General features: G+C 40.9%; 1 protein-coding gene across 2 annotated transcripts in view; it reads left to right on the top strand.

Annotated features, from left to right (window-relative positions):
* Positions 1-5412, top strand: part of INTS3 (integrator complex subunit 3) — a 70970-nt gene extending 65558 nt beyond the window's left edge. For both annotated transcript variants that reach the window (XM_063440112.1, XM_063440111.1), the window contains exons 26-30: positions 2478-2645; positions 3537-3637; positions 3812-3884; positions 4636-4789; positions 4899-5412. In XM_063440112.1, the coding sequence (XP_063296182.1) occupies positions 2478-2645; positions 3537-3637; positions 3812-3884; positions 4636-4789; positions 4899-4976 (574 nt within the window). In that variant the 3' untranslated portion in view covers positions 4977-5412. The remainder of the gene's footprint in view (positions 1-2477; positions 2646-3536; positions 3638-3811; positions 3885-4635; positions 4790-4898) is intronic.
* The last annotated feature ends 11358 nt before the right edge of the window (positions 5413-16770 follow it).

Here is a 16770-nt window from a genome sequence, read left to right as displayed (position 1 = left end):
TGTATGTCTGGATGGTGCTTGTGAGTGGAACGGATGGATGGAGAAGGGCAGAGGAGGCTGAGAGATGCCTTTCAATCCCCGCTGCCCTAATCAGCAATTAGCAGGCGTTCTTATCTTCTTCAGAGCTCTTTGTGTTGTTCGCTCTAGCGGGAACTTGTAATAAATTCTATAATTCATGTGGAGAGAGGACATTTAAATTAGAGGGGCAAAGGTTTAAAAATATCAGGAAGTATTCCTTGACTGAGAGGGTAATGGATGCATGGAATAGTCTTCCAGCTAAAGTGGTAGAGGTTAACACAGTGAAGGAGTTTAAGCATGCGTGGGATAGGCATAAGGCTATCCTAACTATACGATAAGGCCAGGGACTAATAAAAGTATTTAGAAAATTGGGCAGACTAGATGGGCCGAATGGTTCTTATCTGCCGACACTCTATGTTTCTACAGTGAGATTAGTGCTCTGCTAGCACTGCCTATCAATATGTACTAAACCCAGTCCCATGCTCTTTGCCAGGCCTGAAAGTAACTTGTCACTGTGAACCTCTAATGTGATATCGGAGCATAGACAGGGAAGCAGCACACACAGCAAATCTCCTTTAAAGGGACTCTCCAATGCCAGGAAAATAATCTGTTTTCCTGGCACTGCAGGTCCCCTCTTCCTCCCACCTCCCAATCCACGATTGCTGAAGGGGTGAAAACACCTTCAGTCACTTACCTGAGACCCCCGCCGATGTCCCTCATTACAGTCATTACGTGGGCCGGTGGGCGAAACTGATCCCAGCCGCGGGTGACCTAATGCGTTGCCGCGCATTAGAGCTCTCCATAGGAAAGCATTGAAAGGCCAATAGCAAACTTACCAGGGATGGCTTTTATGGGTAAGTAGAAATGTTGAGCGCTATACCTACACCACGTCGTTATACATTAAACAGTGCGCTAAATGCAGTTTCTGCTAGCTCTTATTTATTGTATGCAGGGAGCCAGGCTCTGCTAGCTCTCATTTATTGTATGCAGAGAGCCAGGTTTTGCTAGCTCTCATTTATTGTATGCAGAGAGCCAGACTCTGCTAGCTCTCATTTATTGTATGCAGAGAGCCAGACTCTGCTAGCTCTCATTTATTGTATGCAGGGAGCCAGGCTCTGCTAGCTCTAATTTATTGTATGCAGGGAGCCAGGCTCTGCTAGCTCTCATTTATTGTATGCAGGGAGCCAGGCTCTGCTAGCTATAATTTATTGTATGCAGGGAACCAGGCTCTGCTAGCTATCATTTATTGTATGCAGGGAGCCAGGCTCTGCTAGCTCTCATTTATTGTATGCAGAGAGCCAGGCTCTGCTAGCTCTCATTTATTGTATGCATGGAGCCAGGCTCTGCTAGCTCTCATTTATTGTATGCAGGGAGCCAGGCTCTGCTAGCTATCATTTATTGTATGCAGGGAACCAGGCTCTGCTAGCTATCATTTATTGTATGCATGGAGCCAGGCTCTGCTAGCTATCATTTATTGTATGCAGGGAGCCAGGCTCTGCTAGCTATCATTTATTGTATGCAGGGAGCCAGGCTCTGCTAGCTCTCATTTATTGTATGCATGGAGCCAGGCTCTGCTAGCTCTCATTTATTGTATGCAGGGAGCCAGGCTCTGCTAGCTCTCATTTATTGTATGCATGGAGCCAGGCTCTGCTAGCTCTCATTTATTGTATGCAGGGAGCCAGGCTCTGCTAGCTCTCATGTATTGTATGCAGGGAGCCAGGCTCTGCTAGCTCTCATTTATTGTATGCAGGGAGCCAGGCTCTGCTAGCTCTCATTTATTGTATGCAGAGAGCCAGGCTCTGCTAGCTCTCATTTATTGTATGCAGGGAGCCAGGCTCTGCTAGCTCTCATTTATTGTATGCAGGGAGCCAGGCTCTGCTAGCTCTCATTTATTGTATGCAGGGAGCCAGGCTCTGCTAGCTCTCATTTATTGTATGCAGGGAGCCAGGCTCTGCTAGCTCTCATTTATTGTATGCAGAGAGCCAGGCTCTGCTAGCTCTCATTTATTGTATGCAGGGAGCCAGGCTCTTCTAGCAGTGCCTTACTTTATACAGAGAATCATGCTTTTCTAGTACTGTTTCCGTATACCTACAGTATCACAGAATCAACCCTAATACACCCACACCTTGAAGAAGCCTTCTTCGAGAGACTGAGCAATGTTAGCGTAATGTTCCCTAGAATATGGAGTGAAAATGCAAAGTTGAGTGTTTAAGATACGATCTAAGACTTGTTTTCTGTAATATCCTGTGACAAGCTCCCTTATCTGCCCAACAGATAGCTCCCTGTGCCTCCATCAGTTATCGGCAGAGTATATGGAACTGATAGACGCTGATCCTGGCGGGGGTGAAGTGGGGGTTATTTACTTCTGGTGTCGATTTTATGGTTCGCTAGTTGCGAGTCTGCAGTTTAATCTAGTCATTCCTTCTCTTATTTGCTCACCGGGCTCTTTTCTCCATCAGACCCAGCGAGGAGATGGTGAAGATGGTTCTCAGCCGTCCTTGCCATCCGGATGACCACTTTACTACCAGTATCCTACGCCACTGGTGCCTGAAACACGATGATAACCTGGCTGAGAACATCAAGTCTTTACTAATCAAGAATAACAGCCTACCGCGCAAACGCCAAAGGTATGGGGTTACATGAACAAGGATAGCCAGGCCCACGATTTCCCAAATAACTTAGATTTTAGACACATTGAGTTTAATTGTAGTTTTCTGATGGTAGTGCTTGAAGCTTCATTATGCAAAAGTTGATGATTGGTAATAAGCAACCTAGAGCTCTTTAGCCCTTGACACTGTTTAAATGTATTGACAATAGCACAGGGACCCTCACTGAACTTGCTTCATCCAATCTTGTTGTATAATGTTATGCTGTAAAGTGTAATGATAAAAAAAAGGCTTCTACGCAGATTCTTAGCTCCTCCTGCTGGCCACAACAGGTAAAACAGGCCAATCCAATCTGTGCTTTTCGCATGTAATTCAGCTGTGGTTTAGATATTTTTTTGTTACTAGCAGACCATTTTGCTAGTAACTGAAACACAAATTATCAGACTGGAGACACTCAAACACTGAACAATGTTTTATATATATGTGTGTGTGTGATTTGTTTCAGACCTATTAACTCTTAATGAGTTGTTGTTACTCCTCCATTCTTGGCATGAGGTATCACTGTTTGGATAGAATACATAGAATCTCAGGGAGGGGAGATCACTTTGGCCTTTTTTTTGGAGTGAGACGTGATCACTGGAGGGTTACCATGCAAGCTTAGAACTTCACATAAATCAAGACAAGTCAACCTTCCGCATTCCAAATGCTGTTGACAACATCTCCCACGGTGCTCTTACAGCCATAATGCTGGCAAAGCATCAGGGGACATGTAGTCCAGTGCTCTTACAGCCATAATGCTGGCAAAGCATCAGTCCACAACATACGGGGAGTGCCAAAGGTTGCCTCGTCCTAACATTGATGCATTTACAGTATCTTGGTTTGGATAAAGCATTAAGTCTCTCCTTTACACAGCCTCAGGAGTTCCAGCAGTAAACTTGCACAGCTAACACTGGAGCAGATTCTAGAACATTTGGATAATCTCAGACTTAATCTCTCCAACATCAAGCAAAACTGTGAGTATCTTGTGCCAATTCACTACTGTTCTATAAAGGAAACATTATCCGTTTCCAACGACCCACCCTTTGGATAACATAAAGCTTTGTCTTGTATATACCATACACGCTACCTGTATGGAACATTACTTTGCTATGATGACTTAATGCTGTTTTTTTGTTTTTTTTTATCAGTTTTCAGCCAAACCCCCATCTTACAGGCCCTTCAACATGTCCAAGCGAGCTGTGACGAGGCTCATAAAATGAAGTAAGTAAAACAAAAAAAAAATAGTGTTTTGTTGTCTTTCTCCATTGGACTAAATAATCATAGTTACCGCAGAATTTTGGCAAAAAATGGCAAATTAGAAGAAAGAAATATATTAAACACCCCTCATTGTGTAACGAATATTTTAGCTAAACATTATCACGCTATTTGGATTTCTTTGTTCTACGTGTGGTGGTTTTCCTACTATTGAGAAGATATGTCTCTTATTAATTGGGTCTCCCCTGTCCCTTACCGTTTGTGAACACAATGCCAGTTATTTAGGCTCTGGTCCATGTGAGTTTGCTACCATATTGGGCTTATTTTTCACAGTATTAGTTTTGTTGTTTTTGGCTTTATTATTTTTCCAGGTCTATAACGATAACTGATGGAACCTTTTTATGAGTTTAAGTATATTGTGAGCGCAGCCCATATTGTGATGGTTCTTGTATATATTTATTACACAAGTGATGTATTGTGCAAGGGAACCGCCATGCACATGTCTAACATAGTGTGTATTTCTTGGTTTAACTTGGAAGAAAGAAGCTGAGACAATGAGCTAAAGCAGTATTGCATTTGAAAGATTTGAAAAAAAAATGGACAATCTTGAGCCTTGAAACTCTCATGGGCACAGGTTTCATCCAAATCCCTTAATGTCATAACATGCCTGGCAGGTCATTTACCTTGAAATGTTAATAGCCTGGATGGATGCTTTTAATTTATTTAATGTCCATATCTCTGTTTTGGTTGCTTGCAGGTTCAGTGATCTCTTCTCCTTAGCGGAGGAGTATGAAGATTCAACAAAGCCCCCCAAGAGTCGACGGAAAGGTCCAATGACAAGCCCTCGAAGTAGAAAGAATGCAGCACAACCCATGAACACAGAGGAAGAGTCTGGATCAAGCAGTGCATCGGTAAGCAACACTCGCACTGTACGACAGTGGCTGGGTGCTCATGGCGTAGTGTAGACAAGCAGTGTGCTGCGTTTGCAAACCTGGTAAATTCACCTCTCTTTATTCGCAGGAGGAGGAAGACACAAAGCCAAAACCTTGCAAAAGGAAACGTAAGGGATCGGCAGCAGTGGGATCTGATAGCGATTAATTAGATCTGCAATGAACGCTGCAAGCACCGCAGAGCTGAAGGGTAGCTGATCGGGTCACAGGGGCCCTTCTTGCTTCTGATTTTTTTTTTTTATCCAGGCCAATGGACCAACCGTGATGTGGATTTATGTTTTCAAAGGACCTTTAGACAATAAAGTAGCACTCGACCACTCTTCCAGGAATTCTGCAGTGGCAGATTTTATCTGAGTTAGAGCCACTCACATTCTCTCCAACGGTCACACTTTTTTGGGGCTGGACCCAAGCCGAGCAGAGACATATTCAGCCCTTTCCTGCATCATCTGGGTGAAGAATGGGACTTTTATATGAAAAGTCTCTTATTTTCTTACTGAACTGTAAATAAACTCCTCGTAAGCAGGAACCTCTGCATACTACTGCTAAAATTGACTTTTTTTTAAAAAACAGAAAAGAAAACTAAACTATTTTAAAACACAATAAAACGTTTTCTTTGTTCCCTGGCTTTTCAGCCATCTGTGCATTGTGCATGTCTTATGGTTCTCTGCTTTATTTGAAAAGACAGTCCTCCTCTGCTGCATTGCATATGGTAACACCACAAATAATGTATCCCAACCACATCTGGATATAGAGTTTAGGTGTGCAGACAGCCCCAGACACCATGTTACGTTTCCGTGATATATATATTTACAACCCTATAGTACAATGTAGAAATCCCACTGAAAGTGGAAATCTTGTCAAAATTCTATAGAACATATAATAACCAGTCTATTAGCGGTTTTATCTTCCCTTCAAAATAATTACAGGAAAGTTCTAACATTTAAAGAAATACTATAAGCACCATAACCACTACAGAACGCTGGGCTCGTGATAGTAGAGAGTTTCCAGCTGCCCAGATGGAGGTGACTGATGCTCAGCTGATCCCACGTATGTTTCAAACCATTTTCAAATGGTTTGACTACGTAGTCTGGGAGCCTATATTGTAGTTTATGGTACTTGGAGTGTTCCTTTAAATGTTTACAATTCTTCTAAGAACATATTTATATTTCTTGTTTGTAATTAGAATCGTATTTACCAGCATACAATGTGGCACACTCTGTCCTGATTGGCTGCTTATTGGCGTGTGTTCATAACTTATTTGCGTCAATAACACAGGGTTACCTGGCAGGTGAGATCCATCTCTGCTTTCCCCCTTGGCTCAGAATTTGCCACCTGGCTGTGTGGTTGGCAATCTGCCCATCTGACCGGAGCAGTAGTAAATGTCCTTCTCCGGCTCACTAAAGTACAATTTACCAGGAAATAAGAGTGAATTTTAAATTCTAGACCACAATAGCTACATTCAAGGAATATAAGTCAGATTGTCTACTTTGGCCTAAAAAAATTTAAATCACTATCAGGGTGATTTGCTACAGTGAGGATTTAACTTTAATTTCAAATTTAAGGCCACAATACCTGAACTGGAAGCTTAGCTGAGAATATTCAGATATTTTGACTTTAAATTTGAAATTGGCATTTAATTCTCACTTTAGTTAACACACCCTATTTAAATTCCCAGCAATTCATTCTTTAATCAATAACCCTGTGATGATGAAGGAACAGCAATTATTGGCTCGTGAGACCGATTGTTATCGATCATTATTGTGTAGAAATATCCTCTTTTATTTACTTCTATACCGAACAAGCTTCCCACATGGTTGACAGATATCTTGATAATGTGGATTGTTTAAAGAGACGCTATCGGCACCCAGACTACTTCATCTCATTGAAGTGGTCTGTGTGCAGTGTCTCTGACCCCCTTAGCCCCTTAAAGTAAAATATTGCAGTTTTAGAGAAACCTCAATGTGTACATTGCAATGCCAAGACAGCCACTAGAGATGCTTTTCTGCAAATCCACAATAGGAATGCATTGATTCAATGCTTTCCTTTGGAGAAGGTCTAATGTTTGTGTGGCCCTCGCAACTCATGTGCATTATGTCCCCCTTAGTTGGCTGATGCCAGCGGAAGATGAGCATGCCCTTTGGCACTGGAATCTGATTTTAAAAATGATTTAACCCTTTCCTGGATGGTGGGTTTTTTTTTTCCCCGAATAGTGTTTTTCACGTTTGAGCAAATTAACAGTTTGGAGGTCAGTAGTAGGTGTTATTTGTTGGTAAATGGCACTAGCAGATAGTAGGGTGCAAGAAAAATTGTCATGGTGGAGAAATATACAACATTAAATTTGTATGGGGGGAGGGGAGAGAATCCATTCTATTTAATATCCCATCCATGATAAGGACTGGATCACATGAAGCTATGCTAGTTATTGTACTTAACAAAATATTTAACAGACACTATAGTCACCAATGTTAACTGTTTTTGGGTATAGGATAGATCATGCCTTTGCAGTCTCACTGCTCAATTATCTGCCAGTTACGCGTTAAATCATGTTTGTGTCTGCTTATAAACCCATAGCTGTCACACCCCCTCCCCCATGACTGTAACTAACACAGCGTGCATGAACAAAAATGGTTTCATTTCTAATTACTTGTTAACTTATAAACTTATAAAATACAGTGCGGTATAAGTGACAAAGACCTACACCTATAAGTGCTCAAACAAATATAAAGCTTACCAAGCGTGTCTTGATTCAATAGTACAATATGAAGTACATGCCAAAAAAAATACAAAAAGATACAATGTAGTGCAGATGGTATTTAAAATTACAATATAGAAATGATAAATGGTAAAGTCTTTAATAAAAGTCCTTTAAAATTGCCATTTTAAAGGACTTTTATTAAGAACTTTTTTACCATTTATTTTTTATCATTATTGTATATCAATAAATTTGTTATTTTACTCAAGATATCCTGCTCAAGTCCTTTTTGGAGCCTCTAGGAATCTTCATATGGGCAGTGCCATTTGTGTTTTTATCGCTACAGTCTACACATTGGTTTGTTCTCCTTTTATGTTTTATTCATGATAACTACTCCAAGCTGAAGTGGAAGGGTGGTGCTACCATAAAAAGCACACAAGCCTCAATACGGAGCCAGTTTTTTTTTTTTATATATAGGCTCCTTGAAATGTGAGTGTACAGTTCACTACGATATTATCATTTCTATATTGTAATTTTAAATACCATCTGCACTATATTGTATCTTTTTGTATTTTTATTTTGGCATGTACTTCATATTGTACTATTGAATCAAGTCACGCTTGGTAAGCTTTAGATTTGTTTGAGCGCTCCACTTATAGGTGTAGGTCTTTGTCACTTAAACCGCACTGTATTTTATATGATTGTCTAGTGGAAAAGAGGATATTTCCACATAAGTGTATAGAGCTGCTTGCTAATCACTCTTATTTTTGTTTAAGCACTTTGTTACACACATTCCTCCGTGAAAGGAGGTAACTTTGGATTACTTGTTAACTTAGTTTAGAGGTTTTTATCTCCTGCCATGTAAATTTCTGGGAAAACTTCAATCACACACAGGAAACTCCTGTAATGTCTAGCAGGTTATTAACAGAGTAGGAGATAAGAAGTTCTAAATTAAACAGAATTTGCAATAAAGGAAGTGTAAACATTAGATGACTCCTTACAGGAAGTTTTTAGGAATGTTATGACTGGGACTGCATAAACAAAGTGCTCTAGCTCCTTAATGGCAGAGAATGGAGCAGTGAGACTGCATGATCTATACATAAAAACTTTTTCATTAAGCTAAAGTTGTTTTGGGGACTATAGTGTCTTTAACCCCTTAGTGACCAGGGCTGTTTTTACATTTCTGCGGTGATTGTGTTTAGCTGTAATTTTCATTTTACTCACTCACTGTACCCACCACATTTTTTATACTGTTTTTCTCGCCATTAAATGGTCTTTTTAACCCCTTAAGGACCAAACTTCTGGAATAAAAGGGAATCATGACGTGTCACACACGTCATGTGTCCTTAAGGGGTTAAAGATGCCATTATTTTCATCATATCATTTACTATAAAAAATTTTTTAGAAAATATGATGAAAAAAATAAAATAAAAACATACTTTTTCTAACTTTGACCCCCAATATCTGTTACGCATCTACAACCGCCAAAAACACCCATGCTGTATAGTTTCTAAATTTTATCCTGAGTTTAGAAATACCCAATGTTAACATGTTCTTAGCTTATAGTGACATTGTAATACTGTTATGGCATAAATCTCTGAATCACCCCTCACATGTACATATTTTTTTTTAAAATAGACAACCCAGGGTATTAAATATGGGGTATGTCCAGTCTTTTTTAGTAGTTACTTGGTCACAAACACTGGCCAAAGTTAGCATTTATATTTGTGTGTTAAAAATGCAAAAAACAATTATGAACGCTAAGTTTGGCCAGTGTTTGTGACTAAGTGGCTACTAAAAAAGACTGAACATACCCCATTTGCAAATGGTATCATGGGGGTAATTCATATTCCTGGGCTACCATACGGTCTCAAAGGTAAAATAACCAATCTGCCAATTTCAATGTGTAAAAACAGAAAATCAAGCCTTGTATTTGACCCTGTAACTTTCAATAACACTATAAAACCTGTACATGGGGGGTACTGTTATACTTGGAAGACTTCGCTGAACACAAATATGAGTGTTTCAAAACAGTAAAACGTATCACAACAATATCATCCGTGAAAGGGCCGTTTGTGTGTGAAAAATAAAAAAAGTCACTTTCACTGACAATATAATCTCTGTGATATGTTTTACTGTTTTGAAACACTAATATTTGTGTTCAGTGAAGTCTCCAGAGTAAAACAGTACCCCCCATGTATAGATTTTAGGGTGTCATGAAAAGTACAGGGTTAAATATAGTGCTAGCAAATTAAATTCTCTGGACTTTCGGCCTGGGTTGTCAGGCAGGTCCCTCAAATTGCAATCAATAAAATTACTTAAGTATGTAAAAATTTTATATAAATATGCTCATAGAATTTAAAAATATATACATATTTATATATTTGAAGTCTACGTGTATATTTATGTATATGGATATATATTTATTTTGTATTTTTATTTATATATACATAGATATCTATAATTTCATTCTAAGTGTATTTTGATATAAATATCATAATACAGTTAGAATACAATTTTTATTTTTCCTTTTTTTATGCATTTTTATTTATATTTTATAATATATATACAATATATAGTTATTATATGTGTGTAATTTAATTATAAGTGTGTTTTTATATTAATATATGTATATATTAATCTAAAAATACACTTTGACATTATGTATAGAAGATATATATATATATATATATATATATATATATACATACATATTTATAGATATAATATGTATATATATCTCCTATATTTTTTATTTAACATTTTTATTTTATATTTTACAGTAGCAGGGAGACTGCCTGTCAGTTTAGGGAGTCCGCCTACAGGCAGCACTATGGACGGTTATTGCCCGCGGGGGCCTAATTTGCAGAGGGGGGACGCTGTCAGGCAGACCCCCAGACCGGGAACAACACCTATTGCCGGCGGGGGAACTGCGATCGGATAAGTAATATATTTGCCTAGTACGTCTGCGGTCCTTAAAGGGACACTCCAGGCACCCAGACCACTTCTGCCCATTGAAGTGGTCTGGGTGCCAACTCCCACTACCCTTAACCCTGCAACTGTAATTATTGCGGTTTTCATAAATAATTACATTGCAGGGTTAACTCCTCCTCTAGTGGCTGTCTACTAGACAGCCACTAGAGGGCACTTCCTGGTTTCTAGCACAGATTTTCTGTGTGAGGATCTCCAGCATCGCTCAATTCCCCATAAGATAGCATTAAAAGACATTGCCGCGCATGCGCACTAGGTCTCCCCCGCCGGCGTGTGAAGACCGAGAACTAGGGATAGCCCGATTATCGGTTCTGCAGATTATTGGAGCAGCTTTTCAGCACAATTCTGATTATTGGTATCAGTCTTCTAATTTGCAGATATTGCCAATAACTTACTCTTTTGCATCTAGAAACTCTAGCCGCTAGTCACATCGCAACTTTACCCCTCCCTATGAGTTACTGCATGCGGAGCTCATCTGAAGCCAAGTAGGTGAGAATGATCTACTGTAATGCACTGGGCAATCACATTCCTATTATCAACAGCACTGTACGCGAGAGTGATAAGAGTGTGATTGCTAACAGCATGTTCACTTAATGCCACTTTCGTGTAAAAATTATGTTGCTTTTTCTAAACTTACAGAAGAGAGGCACAAGTCATCGTCCGAAAGCTAAGCAATAATCTATCGGCATTGGCTCTGGAAAGATATTGATCGATCCGTACGGAGAATCTCTAACCTTCAAAAATCAAGCAAAATTAGGACGTGACTGCCTGGGCCCTTTAATTACACATCACAGACTCCTATCCACGTTGACGCATGTCCTAACAAAGCAGTGATGTAAGTATGTGGTACTTTTTATTTTATTTTGCTGCAGGGTAAACAGATTTGAAACGGATGACAAGCTCCCCCTGTTATAGATATCAAAAAGAGCTCAGAACTCATCCAGCCTCTTGGATGGAAATCATTAACTTGGGATGTGCTCTCAGCTGTTGCCCCGTTCCACGTACAAAGTGTTAGAATAAGAACAAGACTCTAGAAATCTCAATAACGGTACAGCGGGTTGCAGGGGTCTGAGCTCCTCCTTTGTTCTTTTCAAAAGAATGTCTTGCAACCTGTTCTGATCAAAGCCTTCTGAAATATTCAGGAATCAGCAACCTAATTTTCTTATGTGTAGGCAAAGATAGTAATACCAATAAGCAATAGATTTAATGCATTAATGCTTTTCAGTTTGTACGAATGAATCTATGCCCGAACAAATTGGTCCATCTGGAATTCACCTTTGGAGTCTTAATCAACGAATAAGTAAATTCCACAATGGATTTCACTTATGGAAACACCAGACACAAGTCGCCAAATCTAGGAATGTCTTTACATTTGCTCGCATTGTGTGCGAAAGGAACGCAAGAGCTTTTCAACAGGGCTCTGCGCATGCGTTGCCATGAAGACCATTGAACTAACATGCTCAAACGGGGGGACGTGCTCACCACTCAAAGTCACAATCTAATTTTAACCCCTTAAGGACACGTGACATGTCGTGATTCCCTTTTATTCCAGAAGTTTGGTCCTTAAGGGGTTAACTCACATTTAAAGAGAGTGCTACTGAGAACTTCACATTGACTTGAGTTACCCTTAAATAAAAAGGATGTCATCAAAATGGCAAGGGAGAGAACACAGACTAAGGAGAAAATCGTATGGGAGATAAGGGAAATAAATGGCAATGTTCATTTCCAATCAAACAGCACTCCTACAAACAACTGCTCTTATGCTCTGGCCAAGGGTCAATTTCTAAATCAAAAAGAATAGGGAACAAAGGGCACCGCCGCTAGATAGCATTGATTATGGGGATTGGGGACTTCGCATCCTCTATGTCCAGGGGCAGACTGACCACTCAGGCAGATCGGTCATGGACCGAGAGGCCCGAGGCAGTCAGGGGCCCGGCTTGGCTGCATACACATGCTCTGGCTGGGGAGATCAGATCACAGATCTCCCCAGCCAGAAACAAACAGAACTGTACATATTCCAGCGATAGGAATTCCATTGCTCCTGCAACCTATCTCTTTCTGTTTCCCCCCTCTGCCCCCCTCCACCCTCACCTTCTGAGACCTGGCAGTGATCCTGCTGCTCCTGCCAGGTCTCCTCCATGCAATGTCTGCGGAGCTCCGTGTGAGGGGAAGAGGCGGGGCCGAAAGAGTGGAAGTTACATGAGGACCTCCAGCGTCGCTAAAATCCCAATAGGAAAGCATTGAAAAGCATTTTCAATGCTTTCCTATGGAGAGGCCTAATGCGCATGCGCATTAGGTCTCCCCAGCTGGCTGACATAAGGAAGGGGAGGAGCGGCGGCAGAGGAAGAAGCGGCGACGAGGGACATCGTCGCTCCCACCTCCCATCCCCGGTTCACCCCTTCAGCAACCGGGGATGGGACCTGCAGTGCCAGGAAAACTGATTGTTTTCCTGGCACTGGAGTGTCCCTTTAACCCCTTAAGGACCAAACTTCTGGAATAAAAGGGAATCATGACATGTCACACATGTCATGTGTCCTTAAGGGGTTAAGGAGTTAAAGTGCCCCATTTGAATCAGAGCTGTTGCTTTCACAGATACTCACACAGTCAGTGCTATCCACTAAAGTAAGAATTCAAAGTGAATTTCACATTTAAAGTCAAAGTAGCCCAACTGGAAGCATAGCGGACTTAGAGAATATTTCCATTTTAGCTATTTTTACCTTTTAATTTGAAATGTACCATTTTACTCTCTTCGATGAATAACCCTGTAAGTGTCTGTGATTAATAGATATCTCCCTTAAGTCACTCAGCTACCTCATCTGAGCATTTTGCCAAATGGGCAGTAGACTATTTCTGTCAATACAGAAGCAAGTGTGCAAATATTCTCCAGCCTTCAGGGGCATGATCTATACACCTAAACAGCTTCATTAAGCTAAAGTTGTTTTGGTGATTACAGTGTCCCTTGAACCGCTGTAAATATTGTGTGCTTTAAAGGAACATAATCATTCTTATATAGACTTGTATGTTATACGTACTATTATTTTCCAATTGGCGCCCATTAATAGATTGGCTGGATAATTATTCCCTGTAGTGGAAGCCAAGTTACAGAAATGCCAGGGGCAGGAGACCCAACTTTTGGCTTTTTAAGCCAAAATGGTCTTCATGGCAACGCATGCACAGAGCCCCGTTGAAAAGCTCTTGCGTTCCTTTCGCACACAATGCGAGCAAATGTAAAGACATTCCTAGATTTGGCGACTTGTGTCTGGTGTTTCCATAAGTGAAATCCATTGTGGAATTTACTTATTCGTTGATTAAGACTCCAAAGGTGAATTCCAGATGGATCAATTTGTTCGGGCAGAGATTCATTCGTACAAACTGAAAAGCATTAATGCATTAAATCTATTGCTTATTGGTATTACTATCTTTGCCTACACATAAGAAAATTAGGTTGCTGATTCCTGAATATTTCAGAAGGCTTTGATCAGAACAGGTTGCAAGACATTCTTTTGAAAAGAACAAAGGAGGAGCTCAGACCCCTGCAACCCGCTGTACCGTTATTGAGATTTCTAGAGTCTTGTTCTTATTCTAACACTTTGTACGTGGAACGGGGCAACAGCTGAGAGCACATCCCAAGTTAATGATTTCCATCCAAGAGGCTGGATGAGTTCTGAGCTCTTTTTGATATCTATAACAGGGGGAGCTTGTCATCCGTTTCAAATCTGTTTACCCTGCAGCAAAAAAAAATAAAAAGTACCACATACTTACATCACTGCTTTGTTAGGACATGCGTCAACGTGGATAGGAGTCTGTGATGTGTAATTACAGGGCCCAGGCAGTCACGTCCTAATTTTGCTTGATTTTTGAAGGTTAGAGATTCTCCGTACGGATCGATCAATATCTTTCCAGAGCCAATGCCGATAGATTATTGGTTAGCTTTCGGACGATGACTTGTGCCTCTCTTCTGTAAGTTTAGAAAAAGCAACATAATTTTTACACGAAAGTGGCATTAAGTGAACATGCTGTTAGCAATCACACTCTTATCACTCTCGCGTACAGTGCTGTTGATAATAGGAATGTGATTGCCCAGTGCATTACAGTAGATCATTCTCACCTACTTGGCTTCAGATGAGCTCCGCATGCAGTAACTCATAGGGAGGGGTAAAGTTGCGATGTGACTAGCGGCTAGAGTTTCTAGATGCAAAAGAGTAAGTTATTGGCAATATCTGCAAATTAGAAGACTGATACCAATAATCAGAATTGTGCTGAAAAGCTGCTCCAATAATCTGCAGAACCGATAATCGGGCTATCCCTAGTTCTCGGTCTTCACACGCCGGCGGGGGAGACCTAGTGCGCATGCGCGGCAATGTCTTTTAATGCTATCTTATGGGGAATTGAGCGATGCTGGAGATCCTCACACAGAAAATCTGTGCTAGAAGCCAGGAAGTGCCCTCTAGTGGCTGTCTACTAGACAGCCACTAAAGTAGGAGTTAACCCTGCAATGTAATTATTGCAGTTTATAAAAACTGCAATAATTACATTTGCAGGTTTAAGGGTAGTGGGAGTTGGCACCCAGACCACTCCAATGGGCAGAAGTGGTCTGGGTGCCTGGAGTGTCCCTTTGATCTATTTGGTCATTGGCCAGAGCCGTTTAGCTAAATCTTTTATGATAGCCAATGTGTTGAGATCTTATAGCAAGATTATTTAAATGCCCATTATGTGAGGATCATAAAACATCTTAACATTTTAAATGGTTCGAGGGACACGGTTTTTAGTGGTTAGGAACCCAGAACCGATCGTACAACAACCAAAAAAAAGTGTACATGGGGCTTCCAATGTGCAAAATTTGTGGAAGTCAAATCAATGTAAGCTGAACGCACTAAACACAGCACACATGCAAAAACAGATTACACACAAAAACCGAACCCAAAACACTTGGTGCCTGTAAATCGGATCATTCTGTGTGTCACGATGTACATATAATACAAGAAATCATATCGTACAGAAAGCTCCTAAGCATATACAGTACACCCCCTAGTCTATGGCAGGGGTGCTCTTACACCCACAATGCTAGCAAAGCATCATGGGAGGTGTAGTGCAAAACATATGGAGTGCCAAAGGTTGCCTATGCCTGGTTTATGGTCTATGTGATTAGACAACTAAAGGGGGCATATGCATTAAGGGGTATATGTGCTATCTGCACTATATGTTTTTATTTTTTGTATTCTAAGTATATCCAGGGACATACAGAGTGACCCTGTGTAAGGTGTTTTCAGTATATTTTTGTATTTAATTAGTGCAGCACTGTTTTTTGGGGGGGTAATTGGCATTCAAGAACTGATATTATTTTTCTAGCAATTTACAATGTAGGGTACATCACTTAAAACACACACAAGGTTTTATTCGTGAAACTGATTTGTGGATAACTTATACATTGCATTCTATGTGCAAAAATATCCAAAATAGGAAATTCCACACTTTCAGATTTCAATTTGTATTTATTTTTTTGCGTTGGGCTCGAAATTTGCTAATTCCCATTTTAGTAAATAACCCGTGTAATATTTTACCTAGATGTGCGGATTATAAGGTAGAGGCAGAGCTCTGCTTCTGTTACATACCCAGTCACTGCTTGTCATGGCTAAACTGGTTATTTTGGTTTCATAGTTCACAATGTTAACAGACGTTCTATTGATTTATATGGTGGGTGTTTGCACCTTATTTAGGATGGCATTCAGACTTCACAGCATGTTGCCCTCCATCATACCAGCCCTGACCCTCTGTGGACTGTAACTCCCATCACCCTGGCTCTTTGCTGAATGCAGTGTTGCTGGCTGTACCTCCTCCCACCGTTGCATGTTAATAATGGAGGGGGTGCAGACTGGATGTCTGGCTGGGAATCCTCCGACCTCTCACCTACATTCCCCCTCCCTTTCAGACTGTGCCCCCCCCTCCCCGGGGGGGGGAGACATGCCCCTACCCGCCCCCTGCACAATCAGATCGGCGAGCTGCGAGGGGAAACCTAGTGATAGCAAAAAGAATCTGATCGAACACCGAGTTACAATGAACGAAGTCCCAGGAAAGAATTCTGAAAGTCTCTCATAGAGCAGCTCCAACTTCTGCAGGACCTCCAACCAAGGGACCCCCAGCCTGAACCTCCTCCAACCGAGGGACCCCTAGCCTCTAACCAAGGGACCACCAGCCTGAACCTCCTCTAACCAAGGGACCCCCAGCCTCTAACCAAGGGACCCCCAGCTTCTAACCAAGG

This window comes from Pelobates fuscus, chromosome 13 (assembly GCF_036172605.1).
Source record: "Pelobates fuscus isolate aPelFus1 chromosome 13, aPelFus1.pri, whole genome shotgun sequence".
Classification (NCBI taxonomy): domain Eukaryota; kingdom Metazoa; phylum Chordata; class Amphibia; order Anura; family Pelobatidae; genus Pelobates; species Pelobates fuscus.
Note: the sequence above shows the minus strand (reverse complement) of the source record. Positions and strands in the feature narration are given on the sequence as shown.